The sequence below is a fragment of the Sturnira hondurensis genome, unplaced genomic scaffold (genome assembly GCF_014824575.4).
Source record: "Sturnira hondurensis isolate 20B ecotype Veracruz unplaced genomic scaffold, ASM1482457v3 Scaffold0005563, whole genome shotgun sequence".
NCBI classification, from domain to species: Eukaryota; Metazoa; Chordata; class Mammalia; order Chiroptera; family Phyllostomidae; genus Sturnira; species Sturnira hondurensis.
Window position 1 is genome coordinate 1,814,317 of NW_028078194.1, and position 17,549 is coordinate 1,831,865.

A 17,549-nucleotide genomic window follows, 5' to 3' on the forward strand; every position below is an offset into this window, starting at 1 on the left:
AGCTGAGCCCACCTGCCCTCGGGTGTGTCTGCACTGGAAAGCAAGGCGCTCTCCCCTACCGTGGTGACAGCGCTGTTTTTCTGTCCATTACAGTCCAAAACGCCCTGCGAGATACACCCACTACCCCACTTCTCAGCCGGAGCATTTATATGAGTGTAACAAGCATTCCCTATAAACCCAGTTTGTTTGACTGATTGGAATAATGTATTATCCCAAGCAACTTATCTGGAGCTAGGCGCCAAGGTGGCTCCGAAAGACAGATTCTCTAGAAGCCCCCTGGCCATTCCCTGTGTTTTCACCCCAGATTCTACTGTGCTTATTGTCCCTGCCATTCACTGGGACTTAATATGCACTGCGTTTTGGGAAAACCTCTGATGGGTATGACCCTTCACCCCTTAACCTGATCAGTTTCCAACAGAGTAAAGACTCTGATGGGTATGACCCTTCACCCCTTAACCTGATCAGTTTCCAACAGAGTAAAGACTCTTTATTAACCTTTAAATACATCACCCTCATAGCATATCTAATACATCATTTTTGGCTGATAGAGGGTAAGAGCTTTCTTTTTAAAATGCATTCACTATAAATAACATTTTTATAAACTGGCCTTCAAGGAAGAGACCTGGGTTTAAGTGTACAAAGGCTCTCCTAGTGGAAACCACGTTTACCTGGTCCCTGTAACTCTTTTATAGTTGTCCTTGGAGTACACGGCTAGGATGCTGACACCTGAGCCCATGTTCACCAGCAGCATAGGGTATGGGTTATCAAGGCAGTACGGCTTTTTTTGACACAATTCGGGATTTGTGGGATTTTCAAAATAATAACATTCCGGCTTGCCGTTGAAGCCAACAGAGTCGACGTAGAGCAGGCCCTGAATCAGACAATCCAGTTCGTCCAGTTTATGGAGCTGCAGGTCCGCGATCTGCAAGAGAACAAAACTTGTGAGAAGGCTGCCACGACTTTAGGGGGGTGCCAAAGACTATTAGCTGGACCAAAAATGTGTTATTAACATGAAAAGTATAGAAACACCAAGGCGTAAAATCTTGTTGGTGATTAGCCCTGGCTGGACACCGGACCTCCTATGTGCCCACAGTGCAAGCTAGACAACGGTAGCTTGTCTGGCAGCTGAAAAAGCATTTCATTAGCATGTGTAGTGGGCTGAAGGGTAAGCACCTGAACGATAATGTCTATGTCCTAATTTTCTGAATCTGTGAATGCTACTTTATCTGGTAAAGGGTCCTTGCACATGCCATTATGTTAAGGATGCTGAGAGGAAGAGAACATCCTGGATTATCTGTTGAGGTTCCAGTGACAAGCTTCTTTCTGAGACACACCGGAAAGACCTGATGGACACAGAGGAGAAGGCCATGTGAGGGTGAAGGCAGAAACTGGAGGGCTGCACCACAGGCCAAGGAATGCCAACAGCCACCAGAAACTGAAAGAGGCAAGAAATGGAATCGGCCCAACAGCTTCTGAAGCAAATGTGGTCTTGCCGACCCCTTCAGTTTGGTCTTCTGGCCTCCAGAGCTACAAATGAATAAACTTCTATTGCTTTAAGACACTAAATTAGTGGTAATTAATTACAGCAGCCACAGGAAACACGTACGGCATACCACTGAAAGAGGGGCTGCCCACAGGGTGAGGAGAGTGAGAATGTTCTGAAAGCAGCAGGAATCCTACACTTCCTTGGCAGGACATGAGGCCCTGAGGGTGGCACATTGAGCCTGGGAGCAGAGGACAACCTCCTCAGCCCACAAAGTCCAACTCTCCTTTTCCCAGGCCTGGGCTTTGGAGTTAGATGGACTTGGCTTTGAAATCTGGCTCCAATACTCACATAACTAAGGGATGTGGGGCTTGTTACTTAACTTCTCAAGCCTCAGTTTCCTCATCTGTAAAGTGGGGAATACCCACTGCTTAGTGTTACTGTGAAAATTACATAATAATAACAGCATATGCAAAATGCTTACACAGAGCCTGGCATGTACAAATGACTCAACAAATGTTGAGTCATTACCAATAGCTGGGGTGGCCTCACAGTGTCCTTTCATATTCTAATGGGACAAAACTCCTATTCCTAGGCACAGAGGGGAAAAGGTAAAGGGGAGTGAGTTGGCTATGGGCTAGCCTTGAGTAGCCACATCGTGTCCTCAGAAGTCTAACTCATGATCCTCAAGAATGGCATTACTGCTGGTCCAAACGTCTGGGTGACGCTCATTCTCCATGGACAAAAATAAAAATAAAATAAAAATCCAGCAATCACCAACAGAATATAATCAGTCAGTGAGAAAAGATAATTTATAATATCTAACTTAAAATTTTAAAAATCTCTGTAAGAAAATAATATCTGGTATTTCTTGTTCACTACATGCCAAGCCCTTGAATTAGGTCTTTTAACCCTCACAAAAACCCTGTAAGCAGGTACTACTACCCTCATTCTTTGGCTAAGGCTCATAGAGCTTAAATAACTTCCCTTACGAGACACAACCTGCAAGTATCTCCCAGAGACGTGCTAGTCCTCTCTTGTCTTCATTTGCAATAGATACCACTTCTGAGACCTGGAAACCACTTACACAAGTACTAAGATATTTTGCCAAAAGGGGCATCATCTTTGTCACAAAAGTTAACAACTTGAAGAAAACTTTTGACTTTGTGTCACTGATCTGAATCTCCCACTTAGCAAAATCCACTGAAGTTATCCCTGCAGAACAGAATTAGTTAGAACAGGTTACCAACAAGGTGGTAGAACTTGTCCTGATACACAGAAACCATCATTCTAAATGGTAATTGGTTAGAAATTAAATGCATCCCATAAGTAATTCCAAACATTTCATTTTTCACAAGTGAAACTTCAGTGTGAGAGGCATGTAACTATATACATTTTAAGGGGACAATGCTAGAAATATAAAATTATCTGGAGACCTAAAAGACTAAAGATGCAGCAGTACAAATGCTACTTTCTCAGTCCTGAATTCCTCAGCATCCTTTGTATTACACTTGAGCATCAGCACTTTCTAGCTTGTTTTCTGGTTCACTGCTTGCCCCTGAACACCATGTTCAAAGGCCTGTCCAGAATGATTGCTCAACATTTGTTAAACTGAAACAGTAAAGTTATCATCTCTTGGATCACCCCAAACTGAAAGGTAGCAATTTCATCAGCCACTCTTGTGATCATACATTAACCCGTTTAATAATTACTCTACGATCAGTCAACAGTATCGATAGCTGGACAGAAACACAGCCTGTCCTGCTGGACACCCTGAAACTATGCCGGGGAAAAGAAGAGCCTCTTAGGGCAAATTAAGCAGAGAAAACATTGCTATCTCAGCTCTCTTTGCAAAATCATTTCCAAAGAAAACACTAGCAGCAAACAAACATCTCTTTCTACACATTTTACTGAGGGATGAATATTTCTGAAGTCTGAGGTCATACATCCCCAAACTGGGAAACAGAAATATGAGTCACTGTCCCTGAGACCCTTAGAAACCTCCTTCAGAGGACTTCACCATCAGGGCAAAAGGATGGGTTTCCCCATGTAAGCAACGAGTCCAGTCATTACCTGCACACACCATCTAAAATGCAAAACCAGACAGAATTACTGTTCAGACTTTGCAGGTTATTAGTCAACTGAACCAACTTTATGGAAAGCCTAGAACAGCATGTCGAGATCCCAGCTACAGAGAAACATTTGCTCTGGGCTTAGTGTTCTTTGTTCAATCAGTGATTCCCTGCATGGTACAATTAGAAAAAATATGGACCCCAAACACAAAGTGTGGTCAGTGTACAACTGGAAAGGCCTCACTTTGTGTGCTCCAGCTCAGTCTGTCAAAAATAACTAAATATCTAAATAAAGAAATGAATCTGCTAAAAACCACCCCCAGAGGCTCCATACTCCCATACTCCACATGGGGTATTATTCTGTGCACCTACGACCAACCAGTTTTCTCAGCCTCCTGGAGTTGAGAAATGAGTCTCCAAATTGTATTTCAGAAATGATAAAATCCACATCTGCATGACACCTTATACTTCCCTTACTGCTTTTGCTGACAGCAGCTCCATAAATCATTGGAAATAGCAGAAAAGGTTATCTTAAACCAAGAAAAATCTGCATATAAAATCGTTACCTCTGAATTACAAATTGCACTCAAGGAACTTTCTCTGCACAGAGGAGACCTGAGAGGCGAATTTCAAACATGTTCTGTGAGTGAGGAATACAACAGGTCCCCAAAGATGGTTCTTCCCTACAACACACCCAGTTATATAAAAGGGGCCCCACATGAGTGGTCCAGAGTACAAGGCAAGAACGAAGTGGAAAATGACCCTGTCTGCCAAACCGTATGCTCCTGCACTATCACAGATCAGCCCCCAGATTAATAACAGAAACCAAGCTAAAAATATTCTTGGATGGCCAATTTAGATTTAGAATATCTCATATCCATAATTACCCTACTCCTTCCAGATGATTTTTCCGTCATTAACTTTTTTTAGATTGTTCCCTCAAGAAAGGCCAATTCTTAAGTCCTCACATCTTAAAAAACACGTAATGAAACAATCAGGAAATCTTTTTGTCTCCCCTAAATCTCCCGTCTAACAAATAAGATTGTTGTTATATCCTGTTTCTTCAGGGAGCAGGTCTTTTTTTTTTTTTTAAAGTAATTAAAAGAATAATTTCCAATTTCAAATTCATGTTAGTCTTGGACTGAAAAAACTCACAAGAAAAGCTGTGCATTCTAATGAAGGGCTAGGCACATAAGAAAGATAATTTTTTCTACAATGTTGTTATTAGAATGCTATGCCTCCTAAAGAATACTTTTACAGAAGTTAGAAGTGTAGTGTGGGTGAAAATATCAGATTTGGTATGTGAAGTACTCTGGTAGGTTCTCTAGTCACGGCAGTGGGGAGGAACACAGGTTAGCTGACACACATGGTGTCCAGTAACCGGGCGCACAGCCCACCGGGCCTCTCTCTCCCTGGAGGATCACTCTGACTGGTGGCATTCCTCACTGGCTTACCAGTTCCTTATCAGTTTTGAAGGCTAACTTTCATCAGTCGGAAATTTTTGTGATAGTGATCCCATAATCTTAAAAGGGAGGGAGGAAGGGAGAGAGGGAAGGAAGAAAGGAACAGGCTGGCGGAGTGGGTGGGTGGGGGGGGGGGGTGGGGAACGGAGCCGGGGAGGAGAGGGAAAGAAAAAGGAAGAAAGAAATGCAGCTTTGTTCAGCCAAAGGTATGCTACACTGGGGTCTAATTTAATGTTTGTCTCACGGTTTGTAGCTCTTCCTTGTACTTTCTAAACTGGATGAAGAATAGTTAAGGACACTTAAGTTCAAGTGCATTTACTATGTATGAAAAGGACATAGTCATCAGACATAATTGCTAACTGTTCAGGGTCTGCTAAACATCTTTATTTCGTGCTAATTACGTACTAAGATTTTTCAAACATGTACCTAGAAAGTCGTATTATACCCAAAGCGGTGATTTTATACAATAACAGTGACAGGACTTCATAAGAACGCTATTTTGTTCCTCGGCTGTTTAATATATACAGTCACATACATGGATCCTTTACAGCTCAGTAAGCACCTTCGATTTCCTCCTCCGGAAAGGAGAGCTTGGATTTAGCATCCCTAAGGGATCCTTACTGTTCTCTCTACCTAAAATACTCTTCCCCAGACGCTGGCCTGGTTGTTTCATTACTCCTTCCCGTCCCTGCTGGGGCATTAGCTCATCACACAGAGACCATCCCATCACTCCTTTCCCTGCGTGCCTTGCTTGCCTCTCCACTTACTGCCCTTTGCTTTATGCTACATTCACTGCCTTACTTGATTGATCATTTCCCTGCACTACAATGTACCTTTAAGGGGACACTGGCTTTTTGTTCTTTGTAGCACGTGCACACAGGAGCACAGTAAGTACTTGCTGAGTGAGAAATGAATGCTTAAAAAGAAGGTGATAGGAAACCTATTCTTCCTAAAAAACTTTGGAGGGATAAGGACACATCATGTAGTGCACAGACAAAAGGCCATGGGAAGAGATCAGTCTTCTTTGATTCTGCCTTCACTCTGGCCAAGACTGAGCGTGGAAACAGAAGGCAGCCATGTACTTTCTTTTAAAGGTGAATGTTCTGCCTGGCCAGGCTAACACAGTCATGTGGCGCATAACACTTTGTTCGGTCAGTGAGGGACTGCATGAATGATGGTGGTCCCATACAATTATAATGGAGCTGAAAAGTTCCTATTGCCTAGTGACGCCATAGCCGTGGTAATGTGCTAGTGCGACACCTGACTCATGTCTTTGTGGTGCTGCTGCTGCTGCAGAAAAACCTACTGTGCTGCCAGTCATACAAAAGTATAACACATACAATTATGGACAGTACATAATACTTCATAATGATAAAAATGACTGTGTTCCTGGTTTATGTATTTACTGCTCTTACTGCTATTCTAGAGTACCTGCTTTCTACTTACAAAAACAGTAAGTTTGCTATAAAACAGTATGCCATGTTATGCCAGCAGCAGCCTCACACATCTGGTACTTACCACATCTCAAGATTGTATCATTTTCTCTTGTGCTTGATTTAATCTCGTGTCGTTTTGTACAGCAACATGCTAAACAGGCTTGTGGCTCTGGAGCAATCGGCTCTCAGACCTTACAGTGGTAGGCTTTACCACACAGATGGGTGTTAAGTGCCCTCTATGATGTTTTTGCATAACAATGAAATCACCTAATGATGCATTTCTCAGAACATGTCCCCATCATTAAGCGCATGTGACTGTACTTCAAACTGGCTCCCTGCTGCAGTCTATTCATTAGGCTCCACAGCCTGCCTGCGAGAGCAAAGGCTTTTTTACCTTGGCTGTAATAATGTATGACCTTTCTCAGTTCAGGACCTTGAGAAACATGCTCGTTCACGGCCAACGTTTATTGAGTAACATCCTCCCAAACACACATTACCCCAGAGGAGGGATGGAGGCATGAACAGACATTGCATAAATCCTCCAGGTCACCTTCATTCACTTCAGCCTCCCCAGGGGAGATGGACAGTAGGGTGTCCTTGAGTGACCCAGAGAGTCCACAGCATGAGGGCTGGGTCAGTATCCCTTCTGTATGAATCAGAAATGAGGGGATAGCTCAGCTCTTACATAGGGGCCACTCCTAGGACCTTGTAATCTCTCTTTGGCTTTAGCTTTCTTATCCAGACAGCACAAGAATGCTATGCTTCCTGTACTCCAGAGATCACTTCTAGTTCTGATGTCCTAAAAATCAGATGATGAAACCGAGGCCCATAGGAGGGACAGATCTCACCCAAGTCACCTGGCTTATGAGTTCTTGAAGACACAGGCCTAGAATTCAGGTTCAATGCTTTTTTGCTGATGAGCTCAAATTTAATTTTCATGTTCCTGGATCTCAGCTTTAAAACTCTTTGATCACTGGGCCTCTGTGATGGGAAAAAGACCCCACGGATCATTTAAGTAGGTGACAGAGTCAAATTCTACTGCTAGGCGGGGCAGGGGGACATAAAGGAAAGAGGCTCACACGTGAGTATAATCTGTCTCACTGAGGGTGCTGTGGTAGGGCTCCTCGGCAGACACTACTCCGGACATAACCAAAGAGATAAACAATGTTAGCTTTAAGGATAGAAGTAAAATGTTCACTTATAGCTTAATACCATGAATAACGCATTGACTCCTTAATTTATTCATTAATGACAGACTCTGACAAGGCTGGATTAGTTCCAGGACAGGGTTCACTTCAGCAGCCCATATACATTACTTCCGTGACAAAATGCCACTAATTTGTACTCTAGGCTCTGAGAAAATGTATTTTACGTCTTACATCACTACGTTTTCAACTTTCGAGCAAGACTAGTCCCCAAACCATCCAACCTTCCCTTCTCCTACGTTCAATCACTTTTGTTAATCTAGTTCCCTTTACTTTCTCCACCTATTGCTCTTCTCACTTTATTCCCTGTGAGATGAGGCTGGACAGTACAGAGATGACCTTGGCTATAGAGATGGGGAAACTGGAACACACAGGTGTTAGGGATTCCTAAATAAAGAGAAAGTTTGGACTCCATGGCACACACTCAGATCTGCCATTTGGCCAAATGTGTCCAATCCCAGTGGGCAACCCAGGGTTGGAGGGCAGTGCCAATCAGGATACGGCACGAGCCTTACCGTGCAGCGCCACGCTCCCCAAGTCGTGTTCACTAATAAAGGAATTCACCTTTAAATAATATCAAAGAGTTCATTTTTGTTTGTGAGTAAAACTTCTGAATGACATTCGTAAAATAAAAAGACAGTGCAAATAGGTAGACAGAAGTAATCATTTTTATTATGATTTATAGAAAGGCTTTCCCTGTGGGCCTCAGTCTATAGATCCGTAAAACCGGCACAGTGATTATGCTTTTCAAGGAATGGCGGTATTTGTGCAAAACTCTAAAATACTTCAGAAGGGAATTTTATGTATCATCTTCTCTTTAGTGTACTGTGTGGCAGCAATCATAATAAAAATGATGATGATAGCTAATATTTATTGAGCATTAACAAAGCATTATCTCAGTCAATCCTTCATGTAACAACCCTATGAGGTAGTAATTATTCATACAAAAATGAGGAAACTGAGGCAGAGAGGTAAAGTAAACCTAAACCCCAACGTTAGTAACAGTCTAATTCTTTGGTAGGAGACACCACGACTGTGGACATGTGAGAGGTTTTCTTTCCTTCTCTAAGGGGTGGTTTTGTTGTTTTAGCAAGGACAAACCCACGTACCATTCTGAAGTCCTCTTCGAACTTGAAAGCCCCGCCTCCCGTGGCACAGAGAGTGGTGTGAAGGCTGGAGAAGTTCTTTTCGCTGCCCATCTGAATGAACAGGTGCATGGCACAGCTGGGGAAGCGGATGAAGTGCAGGTTCCCTTTGCGCCCACACATGGTCAAGTTTTTCAGTTCCAGGTGGACGTCTCGGATCCCAGTTTTCCCATAAGCGGTGTTAGAAGTCAAATACTTCCGGATGCTCTTCAGGTTCTCCACTTCCTCTTGCTCCTCTTCAGCTGTAATATCCTTCGGTTCAAAGTAGACCAACTTAACCAGTGTTCCACCGATATCCATGCCAAACCATGGAAATGCTGGAGGACAGAAAGACAGAGTGCCAATTAATTCTATACATGCAAAGAAATACTTGGTTTTTAACATTCAACAACAAAATGCCATCGTGTCACATCCAAATGTGCATTTAACATTCAGTTTACTTGATTCCACCTTTACGTACAACAGGCAAGGAGAAATTCACAATTTAAATGGTGCTCATGATTCTGCCAACACTCCACTCAATTAGAGCCTGTAGCAGGACTGATTGAGGTGATAAATAGAACTGCGCAGTTCCCTGAGCCAGTCTCAGCTCCCAGGCGCTTCTCAGAGCTTGAAAATCTCACCAAGACGGGTGCAGCTCCAATACTTAAAAGGTACAGCTGTCCCATACATCATGGCTCCCAAAGGCTATGAATCCTAGCCAGAGAAACACTGACCTATTTTGAGGCCAGAGAAGCCGGCTATGCGAGGTGCACCCAAAGACAGCGTGCTGATTTCTAACCCTCATGGTGCCTTCCTAGGGCATTTTTCAATGATAATTTTTATCGCATTTGACTTTTGCCTCTGTGAGCTGACTTTATAAGGCGTGACTCCACTGCTTTAATCTACCGAATACACAGGAAGCAGAAAGGGAGGAAGAGTGGGCTCTGACAGGCGATGGGCAGACATGATGATCCCCATGGTGGCAGAATTCTAAAAAGGACAGCTCCTGTTACATCCGCTTTCTTTCTTTATTAAGCAGAGACACTCGCCCCATCTCAAGTGGCCCACCCAGAATCCCCCAACCAGCTTTGTGTTACAATTGCCTTTAACATTTCTATTTCTGGTCTCCTCTACCACAAATTCTGATGTAATTCAGGGGTGGGACCTGGGCGTGAGTATGTTTTTAAAAGGTCCCCAGTGGTTCCAATCCACAGGCTGAGAACTAGTAAACCAGAAGAACCACAGGCACTGACAGGCCCACAAATATGCATAGCTCCTGACCAGGCCTGCAACGCAAAGCCATTACGTCGGATGCTGGTGCACATATGTACCTCACAGATGACATTTTGTGGTCCATTCTCCAAAACTCACTGCATTGTGTAAACACGCATACACACACAGGGTGTCTTCCAATAACACTGTTTTGTTATAATGTTGATGAGATGTCACAGGAACTAACTCTTGTTTGCTCAGCCTATGGTAAAACTGGTTTTATTATATGTCATTTCACTTAAAGTAACACAGAAACTATGAACATTACACGAGTACTTACAACTGCTGGAGTTGTTGGCTTATGACAAACTGAATCTCCATTGTACTAATTTTTACTGTTGTTCAGAGAACTGGCTGAGCGTCTGAACCGGCCAGACTTTAGAGGCAACCGCGAAAGCGGATGCTGTGCTGTCGTGTTCTGTGCAATGAACAGAAAGCAAACCCAAATGTGTAGCCGAAGTCTGCAGCCTCCCTTGTCCTTCCCTCAGCAGACACCAGAGGCTAAATCTGAATCTGTAATTTTAAAGCCGAGTAAAGATCCAGGGAGTTAAAATGACTATTTTCAAAAAGTTTATTTTAGGGAGCCCTAGAGAACATGCATATGAGCCCTGATCAAACTGTGCATATTATGCCTAGAGATTACACTGCCAGGTACATAGGCGGGACCTGCAAAAGTTCCTTTTTCTAAGCAGGCCACTACCCTCTCCATCCATGTGTTGGGGAGGGAGGAGGGAGCGGTACAAGAGAGGAAGCCACCCCTGTACACAGAATCTTCTTTCCTGTGCATTACTGCTGTCATTTAGCTGCAGCTGCACCACACTGGGCAAGCAGCAACTCCGACAGTATGGGAAAACAGAATTCCAAACTCCTGAAAGATTAAAATCAACAAATTCCACCGATCAAACCAAGTTAACAACAAAGGGCTTATTATCTTCGCAAAATAAATCGCACACAGCCCAGGGTAGGCAGGGAAGCTTGCTCTTCCTAGCAGAGGATAACAGAAAAGTGGAAACAGTTCATCCCTACTAGTCAACTCAGCTCCCAAATGATGTTTCTTGGTCCACTCTCTCAAACTCATTGTGCCATCAGCATGGTCCACAGGGCAGGTGAAGGAGGAACCCTGAGCCAGGACTCAGAACAACTGCTTTCCAGAAACAGCTAGCGCACTGCAACTCCCTCCACCTCTCTGGACCTCAATTCCCTCGACTGTGAAAAGTGCATTACATTAGAATGGTCTCCAGCTCCCTCCCTACGATAAATTTTCTACAGGTTCTTTAAGAAGGACAAAAATTAATCGCAACCACCCTTCATCGTATAGGTTCACTAAAGCCCTACTTTCAAACTAATGAAACATGCTATGACATGTCAACAGGTGGCTGGGCTATGCAATCAGCATTGCAGTTGTAGTCCATTCTTATCAAAGTAGGGTAGACACCTACACCTGCGGGGATGGGGGAAGGGCATTCCAGAACACCGGGAGGATGCCCATTTTAGAAAGACTCTGACAACACCCGTTAAAATTAAAAGTGCACATACATTTTTCACCCAGCTAATCCCTTTCCTGGACCTTATTGTTAACATCACCAGTATTGCAGGACAGGTGTCAGAATGTTCACTGCAGCACCCTTTAGAGCAGCCAAATTAAAAATAAACAAAAAACAGAAACAAAAGTGCATGCTCTTTAACAAGGGAACTACTGTTCAATAAAATGTGTATCTTCCAAACCATGGAATACTGGGCAGCCATTAAAATAGAATAAGTGAGACCTATACTAGCTCTCTGGAGAGATATCCCCAATTTTCTGCTAATGAGAAAACCAAAAGATTCATAGACGTATAAATAATTTATTTACCCTATTTGGTCTGAGAAGAAAGGAGGTGAGGAAGAGGTGGGGCAGAGAAGAAAAGGGGGAAGGGACAGAGGAGGGAAGGAAGCCCCCCGTGGGTTTCTGATTGTATGGGCCCTTGGAAGCGTGGACGAGCACACCCCTGCAGGCTGTTACGACCACTGGAGGGCGCCAGCGCAAGCGGGCTGCATGGGTGGCAGTTGGAGATCGGGGGAGGGGAGGGAGCAAATTCTACACCTAGAGCACACAGAAGTGAATTTAGAAAGAATTCCGTGATAATGAGCACTAGGAGACGGAACACTCAGCACAGAAAGGACAGAACAAGCAGCGTGAAACCCAGAAAGCAATCTAGTTCTGTACCAGAAATTCAGTATTCACCCAGCCACAGCTGTCACCGGCCCTCTGGGATGAGGAGTCGCTATGCAGCCTTTTGTTTGGCTGGGTATCAGAAAGCACAGGCCACTGCAAACAAGTCTCACTTTTGAAAATGCAATGGGGGACACCTCAACATTATGTAAGTTGTTTAGAGTCCTGGTTTCTTCTTCCTGCTTCACCTCCAGCTCATTTTTCAGCCATTTCAAAGCTTTCGCTGGCAACTCAACACAGCAGTGGGGAAAGTGTCAGTTTTAAAAATGCAGTTAAATGTTATATCAGCAGTTTTGGTTAAGGTAAAGAAGAAATAGGACGGGAATACTGTATTGGTTTAAATGGCAGTAGAAATTGCTTTCACTAGCCTATGTTCCTTTCTTACCTTCACGAAAAACTCAATGCTCTTATATTCACATTTTAATGCTTTTATAGAAGTGTCATATTTTTACTTATTAATTTTTTTGAAAGAAAGACATCAGTTTGTTGCTCCACTTATTTATGCATTCATTGGTTGATTCTTGCACGTGCCCTGACCAGGGATCGAACCCACAACCTTGGTGTACTGTGATGACGCTCTAACTGACCAAGCTACCTGGCCAGGGCAGAACAGTGTCATATTTTTAAATGTACAATTTTATTTATTTCTCTTCCTGATATCAAGAGGTCTCCCTAAATCTAAGTTTCCCACACACAAGCTGCAGATGGAGACAGAAGAGAAGGGGAAGGAAGAACATCCCAATGTGTCATTTATGACTCGTTTTTTCTTTAACCCAGGATATCCAGATGTTTTGATAAATTCAGCTGAACCACTAATTAAGAGTCTGTTCCGTGTATGACAGAGGTGATGGTGGTTATAGACACAGAATGTCTGCATTCATCCTTTACTCCTGCACATCACACCTGATGTCATGATTTAAAATTTCTAGAACACCCATCAAGGGTGTTCAGAAGGAGGCAAGGTTCAAACCGTACAAGAAAATGCAAACAAGTAAACTGGTCTACTCATTCAAAATGGTTTCTTCCACAAGGAGGTGTGTCTAAACTAGAAGCTGACATTCATAAAAGCAGGTGCTATAGAGAAGTACTTGATTCAATTACAGTTATAGGTCTCAACAGGAACAGGACTCAAAAACAATGCTGAAGAACATCTGCGTAAATGGTGAGAACTGACGTGTAGGTCATTGCTGCCAGACCAGAGCATTAATTTGGAGGCATGAGACGCTCCAACAGTGGTGTCCAACCTGTGGCCCATGGGCCACATGTGGCTTAGAATGCCTAGGAAGGGGCCCTACACCAACTCATAAATTTACTTAAAATATTATGAGTTTGCTTTGGGACTGCATGTCACAATGTATTTAACGTGTGGCCCAAGACAACTCTGCTTCCAGTGTGGCCCAGAGATGCCAGAAGGTTGGCCACCCCTGCTGGAACTTCCCCATAGCGATGGGAAGCATTCCAGATAGCGGCTGACCTGTCAGCTGAGGTCCCAGAGTGAAGATGTAGCCAAGCCTCAATGAAATACAGCATGAAGAGTGAAGATGCAGCCAAGCCTCAATGAAATACAGCATGAGCACGAAATAAACCTTTGTTCTTTAAACCACTGAGATTGGGGGGCTGTCTGTTGCTGCAACAGAACCTGGCCCATTCTCACGCTGCCCGACACGGAGTGGTGCTTCAACAAAAATGTGACGCTGGCTTAGAGGGCAGGCAGCAAGGAGGAAACGAATTTTGGAGACTGGCAAAGCATTTGGTAAAACCATTATGTATGATAACTTGGAAGGCAGATAAATACCCAAAGAACTGGGGGATCTCGTGTAAGAGGTTCAAGGTCAAGTGTTAGGAGCATGTGTTGGCGACTGTTGGCTGAATTTGAAAAGGCGTGACCCAGAAAAGGGAGATGGGCTCGGAAAGTAACTGACTGCTTCACAAACAAAAAGGAAAGGAATAGAGTCCATCAAGCCAGACTTGCATGCAGGGCTTCTCTTCCCCAACATTTATAAATGATAAAACTCAGAAAGCCTTTGAGTGAAAAAGATCCACTAGCACTTAGTGTGGGCATGAGGTTCAGAGGCAGAAAATGACTTTCACACTCACTCTTGAACACTCTGAAATGGTTAAGATGTCCCCAACTAAAGATGCAGTTAAGGTTGTGGCTTCTCGGTTAATTCTTTCAATTATAACAGTTCAGGAGAAAAGACACTAGAGGTGTGGCTTCCCCACCAAAGCCTGACAGGTTCCACGTGTCAGCAACTAAATCAACTAAGAAAGGCTGGAAGCACAGCACGAAGGCATGCAGTCAATATAAGTACGATACCAAAAACAGAAGGCTGGTCATACGGAGATAAACTAGAGTGAAACAGTTAAGAAATCTATTTCCTTTGGAAAAGAGTTGTACTGGCAAAGCCTGAACCTTAAACCTGAACAGGCTGGGAACACTGTTCAAGGCCTGAAAGAATTCCAGAGCCCCCAGTCCTGTGAAGTCAGGGAGCAGCAGAGAAACCTGCTCAGCCTCCACGGAGGACACACTCAAGACCTGATCAGATTGGCTACTGGGAAAAGCCAAGGGCTGAAAACAGCAATGTGGAGGGGAGGCCTCCCCAGGAGGAGAATCAGGACCGCAGCAAAATATTCTCCACCGAGAAGGCAGGAAGCCCTGAAGATTTCAGAAATGCTTCAGAATTAGAACAACGCAGGTCCAGTGAATGGTCTCCTACTCACCCCCTTTCTGAACAGGAGTGCACATTGGGTTTTCCAATCTTTGTTTCACCAGTACATATATGCATATTAACATACAATGTGAGGGGGTGGTGAACAGCAGGTAACTTGCCTCTTTTACTTCAGAAGTTTCTAGATCAAGAGTTGATGTCAAAACGCACTTATATCACCCCCTAATTTAGAGCCTACTGTGTACCATGCACGTGCTGTAACTGGGTAGGACTTTCGGGGTGTTTCCGTGGGGAAGGGGACAGCTGTGTCTCACCTGCCAGTGGGAGAGGGGGCCAAATACCTGGTGAACAGAAACACAAACTGTGGCAGTCGCTAGTGCTGCCGGCCCAGTATTTCTTGTCCTCTTCCTTCAGGCCCATGGGGTCAGACTGTCACTCCTGGCCATTTTATAACTGAGATAGACTGTGTGCCTCACCTAGCCAGTGAGTCATGAATGGAGACGGTGCCTGTCACTTCCAGGCAAGTGCACCTTGGGCCGTGTGAGCCTCTTCAGAATTCTTTCTCTGTTCCAGTGACCAGCAAAATTCAAGGTTAATGACTGCTCCATCGTTTGGGTCACAGAGTAAAGATGAGCCACAAAGGAGGCCCTCGTCACCCCTCACTGGACTTGTAGTGTGAAAGAGAAATAACCTTTGCTATTTTAAGTCACTGGCATTTGGAGGTTATCTGTCACTGTGGGGTGATCCTAACACCCCCGGCATCAAAATCTGTGGCTGGTGTTTTCCCTGAAACCGCCCCCCTCCTGCGGCACCAGACCCAGGGACTGCCAGTATCCCAGATAAACACATGGGAGCTGAGCGCTAATAAAAAGGTATGTAGGTGCTGCTGCATTCATTTCGGTCTAAAAATTTCTCTAAACACAATCCAGGACTGGCAATCTGGTAGTAGTTAAAACCGTGAAATGAATCCGTATTCCAAATATTGTGGTGAAAATAGTAAAAAATTTTATTGGTAGTCAATGGCTTTTAAAACAAAGTCTGTTTCCCAGAGACCTTTTGCAGCACTAGAAGAGTCTCTGAGGGGACTTTCGTGTCCCGCAGTAAATTTCAAAGGTTACGAGTGAACTCTAAATAGCAAAACTGAGGGGGGGGGGGTGGGAAGCAACCACCACGGAAAAGGTTTCCTACCAGTCAAACAAAACAAAACAAAACAAAACAAAACAAAACAATTTTAAAGAGCTAAAGGAGCCTGACATTAGAAAATCTGCCTCCTCATGGACAACCAGCCCCAAAGCTTTCAGGAGTTCCTGGTGAGGCTAAGTCCCCTAACACTAATATTTCCTCCTGCATGTAAATTAGGAACCGGGTGTTCAATGTCAGCTCCTCTGGCGCAGAAGTGACTCACCAACAAGTTGCCATCACAGGAAGCTTAATAGATCTCCTGAGGTTCCACCAGGCTGGAATTTACTGTCCTAACAACATGTTGTGAATAGGGAGTGGCAGGACAGAGTTCCTTTCCCCACTATTTGTGAATAGATTTGTTAGGCACAGTAGTAGGTGGGAAAGCTGTCTGAAGATTGTGTAACCAACAGAAAAAAAGACTTTTAAAGCACTTTGGAGATATATTTACACTATGTAAATAATAATCATGTTGGAATTGCCTAAGCACCTCTACATGTTTTTCTAAAAAAAAAAAAATTTTTCTTCAGTGAGGTCCAGGTGTGTAACAGAACTGTATTTCTTTAAGGACTTGCTCTCTGAGGGCTAGCCTTCCCCTCACCATGTCTAAATTTGGTTGATAGTAGAATATAATTCTTTGCTAATATATTCATAGAAAAATTTAACTTTAAGAACTGGAATGGACCTTCCACAGAGTCTAACACCCTGTTTACAGATAAAAAGTAGGGCTTAGAAAGATCAAGGGATTGCCTAAGGTCAGTCACACTAGGTACCATCAGAGTCCACTTTCAATGTCAGGAGACAATACAGCCCCCATCCTGCAAGGCTGGCCGGAGTGGACTTCTCTGTCAACTGCAGCCGAGAACATCCAACAAACAGAGGGATTGTGAGGAAGTTTCTTTACTGAGCCACTAATGAAGCTGTAAGTGGAGCAAACAAACTAATCACCAAGGTTCTGTTTAGTCCATCATCCCAAACACATATACACAAAGCCCTCCCAAATCATATTTTTAACAGCGCTTTTAAAAATAGAGTTGAAAACCTAAGAACTATTTAAGATCCTTGAAAAAAGTGGTAAATGTAAAATTTAATAAAAGGGTTTCCGTAACGCTGTAGAGAAAGCCATAATTACTGCACAGAGAGCAATCTGCTAAACATTAAACACTCTGTGCAGAGAAACGTGAGTCACAGTTTCTTTCAAATTAATGCATACCAGATTCCTTCAGTTTGAATTTTAGTCACGTGGCAATACCCAGTGCTGGCAAGGGTACAAGGACACTAGCACTCCAAGTACTGATGGGAATGCAAACTGCTGGAACCTTTCCATGGGGCTATTTGGAAAAATACATATTAAAAAGCTCCAGATTGCTATACGCTTTGATATATTAGTTCCACTTTACACTAAGTAAATAAGTATGCATGCATTCAAAA

At 43.6% G+C, this 17,549-nt stretch overlaps 1 protein-coding gene across 3 annotated transcripts in view; it reads right to left on the reverse strand.

Moving 5' to 3' along the window:
* PANK1 (pantothenate kinase 1) overlaps positions 1-17,549 on the reverse strand; it is a 53,343-nt gene that overhangs the window by 12,935 nt on the left and 22,859 nt on the right. For all 3 annotated transcript variants that reach the window (XM_037047309.1, XM_037047310.1, XM_037047311.1), the window contains exons 2-3: positions 8,769-9,121; positions 669-922 (exon numbers count right to left, since the gene is read on the reverse strand). In XM_037047309.1, the coding sequence (XP_036903204.1) occupies positions 669-922; positions 8,769-9,121 (607 nt within the window). The remainder of the gene's footprint in view (positions 1-668; positions 923-8,768; positions 9,122-17,549) is intronic.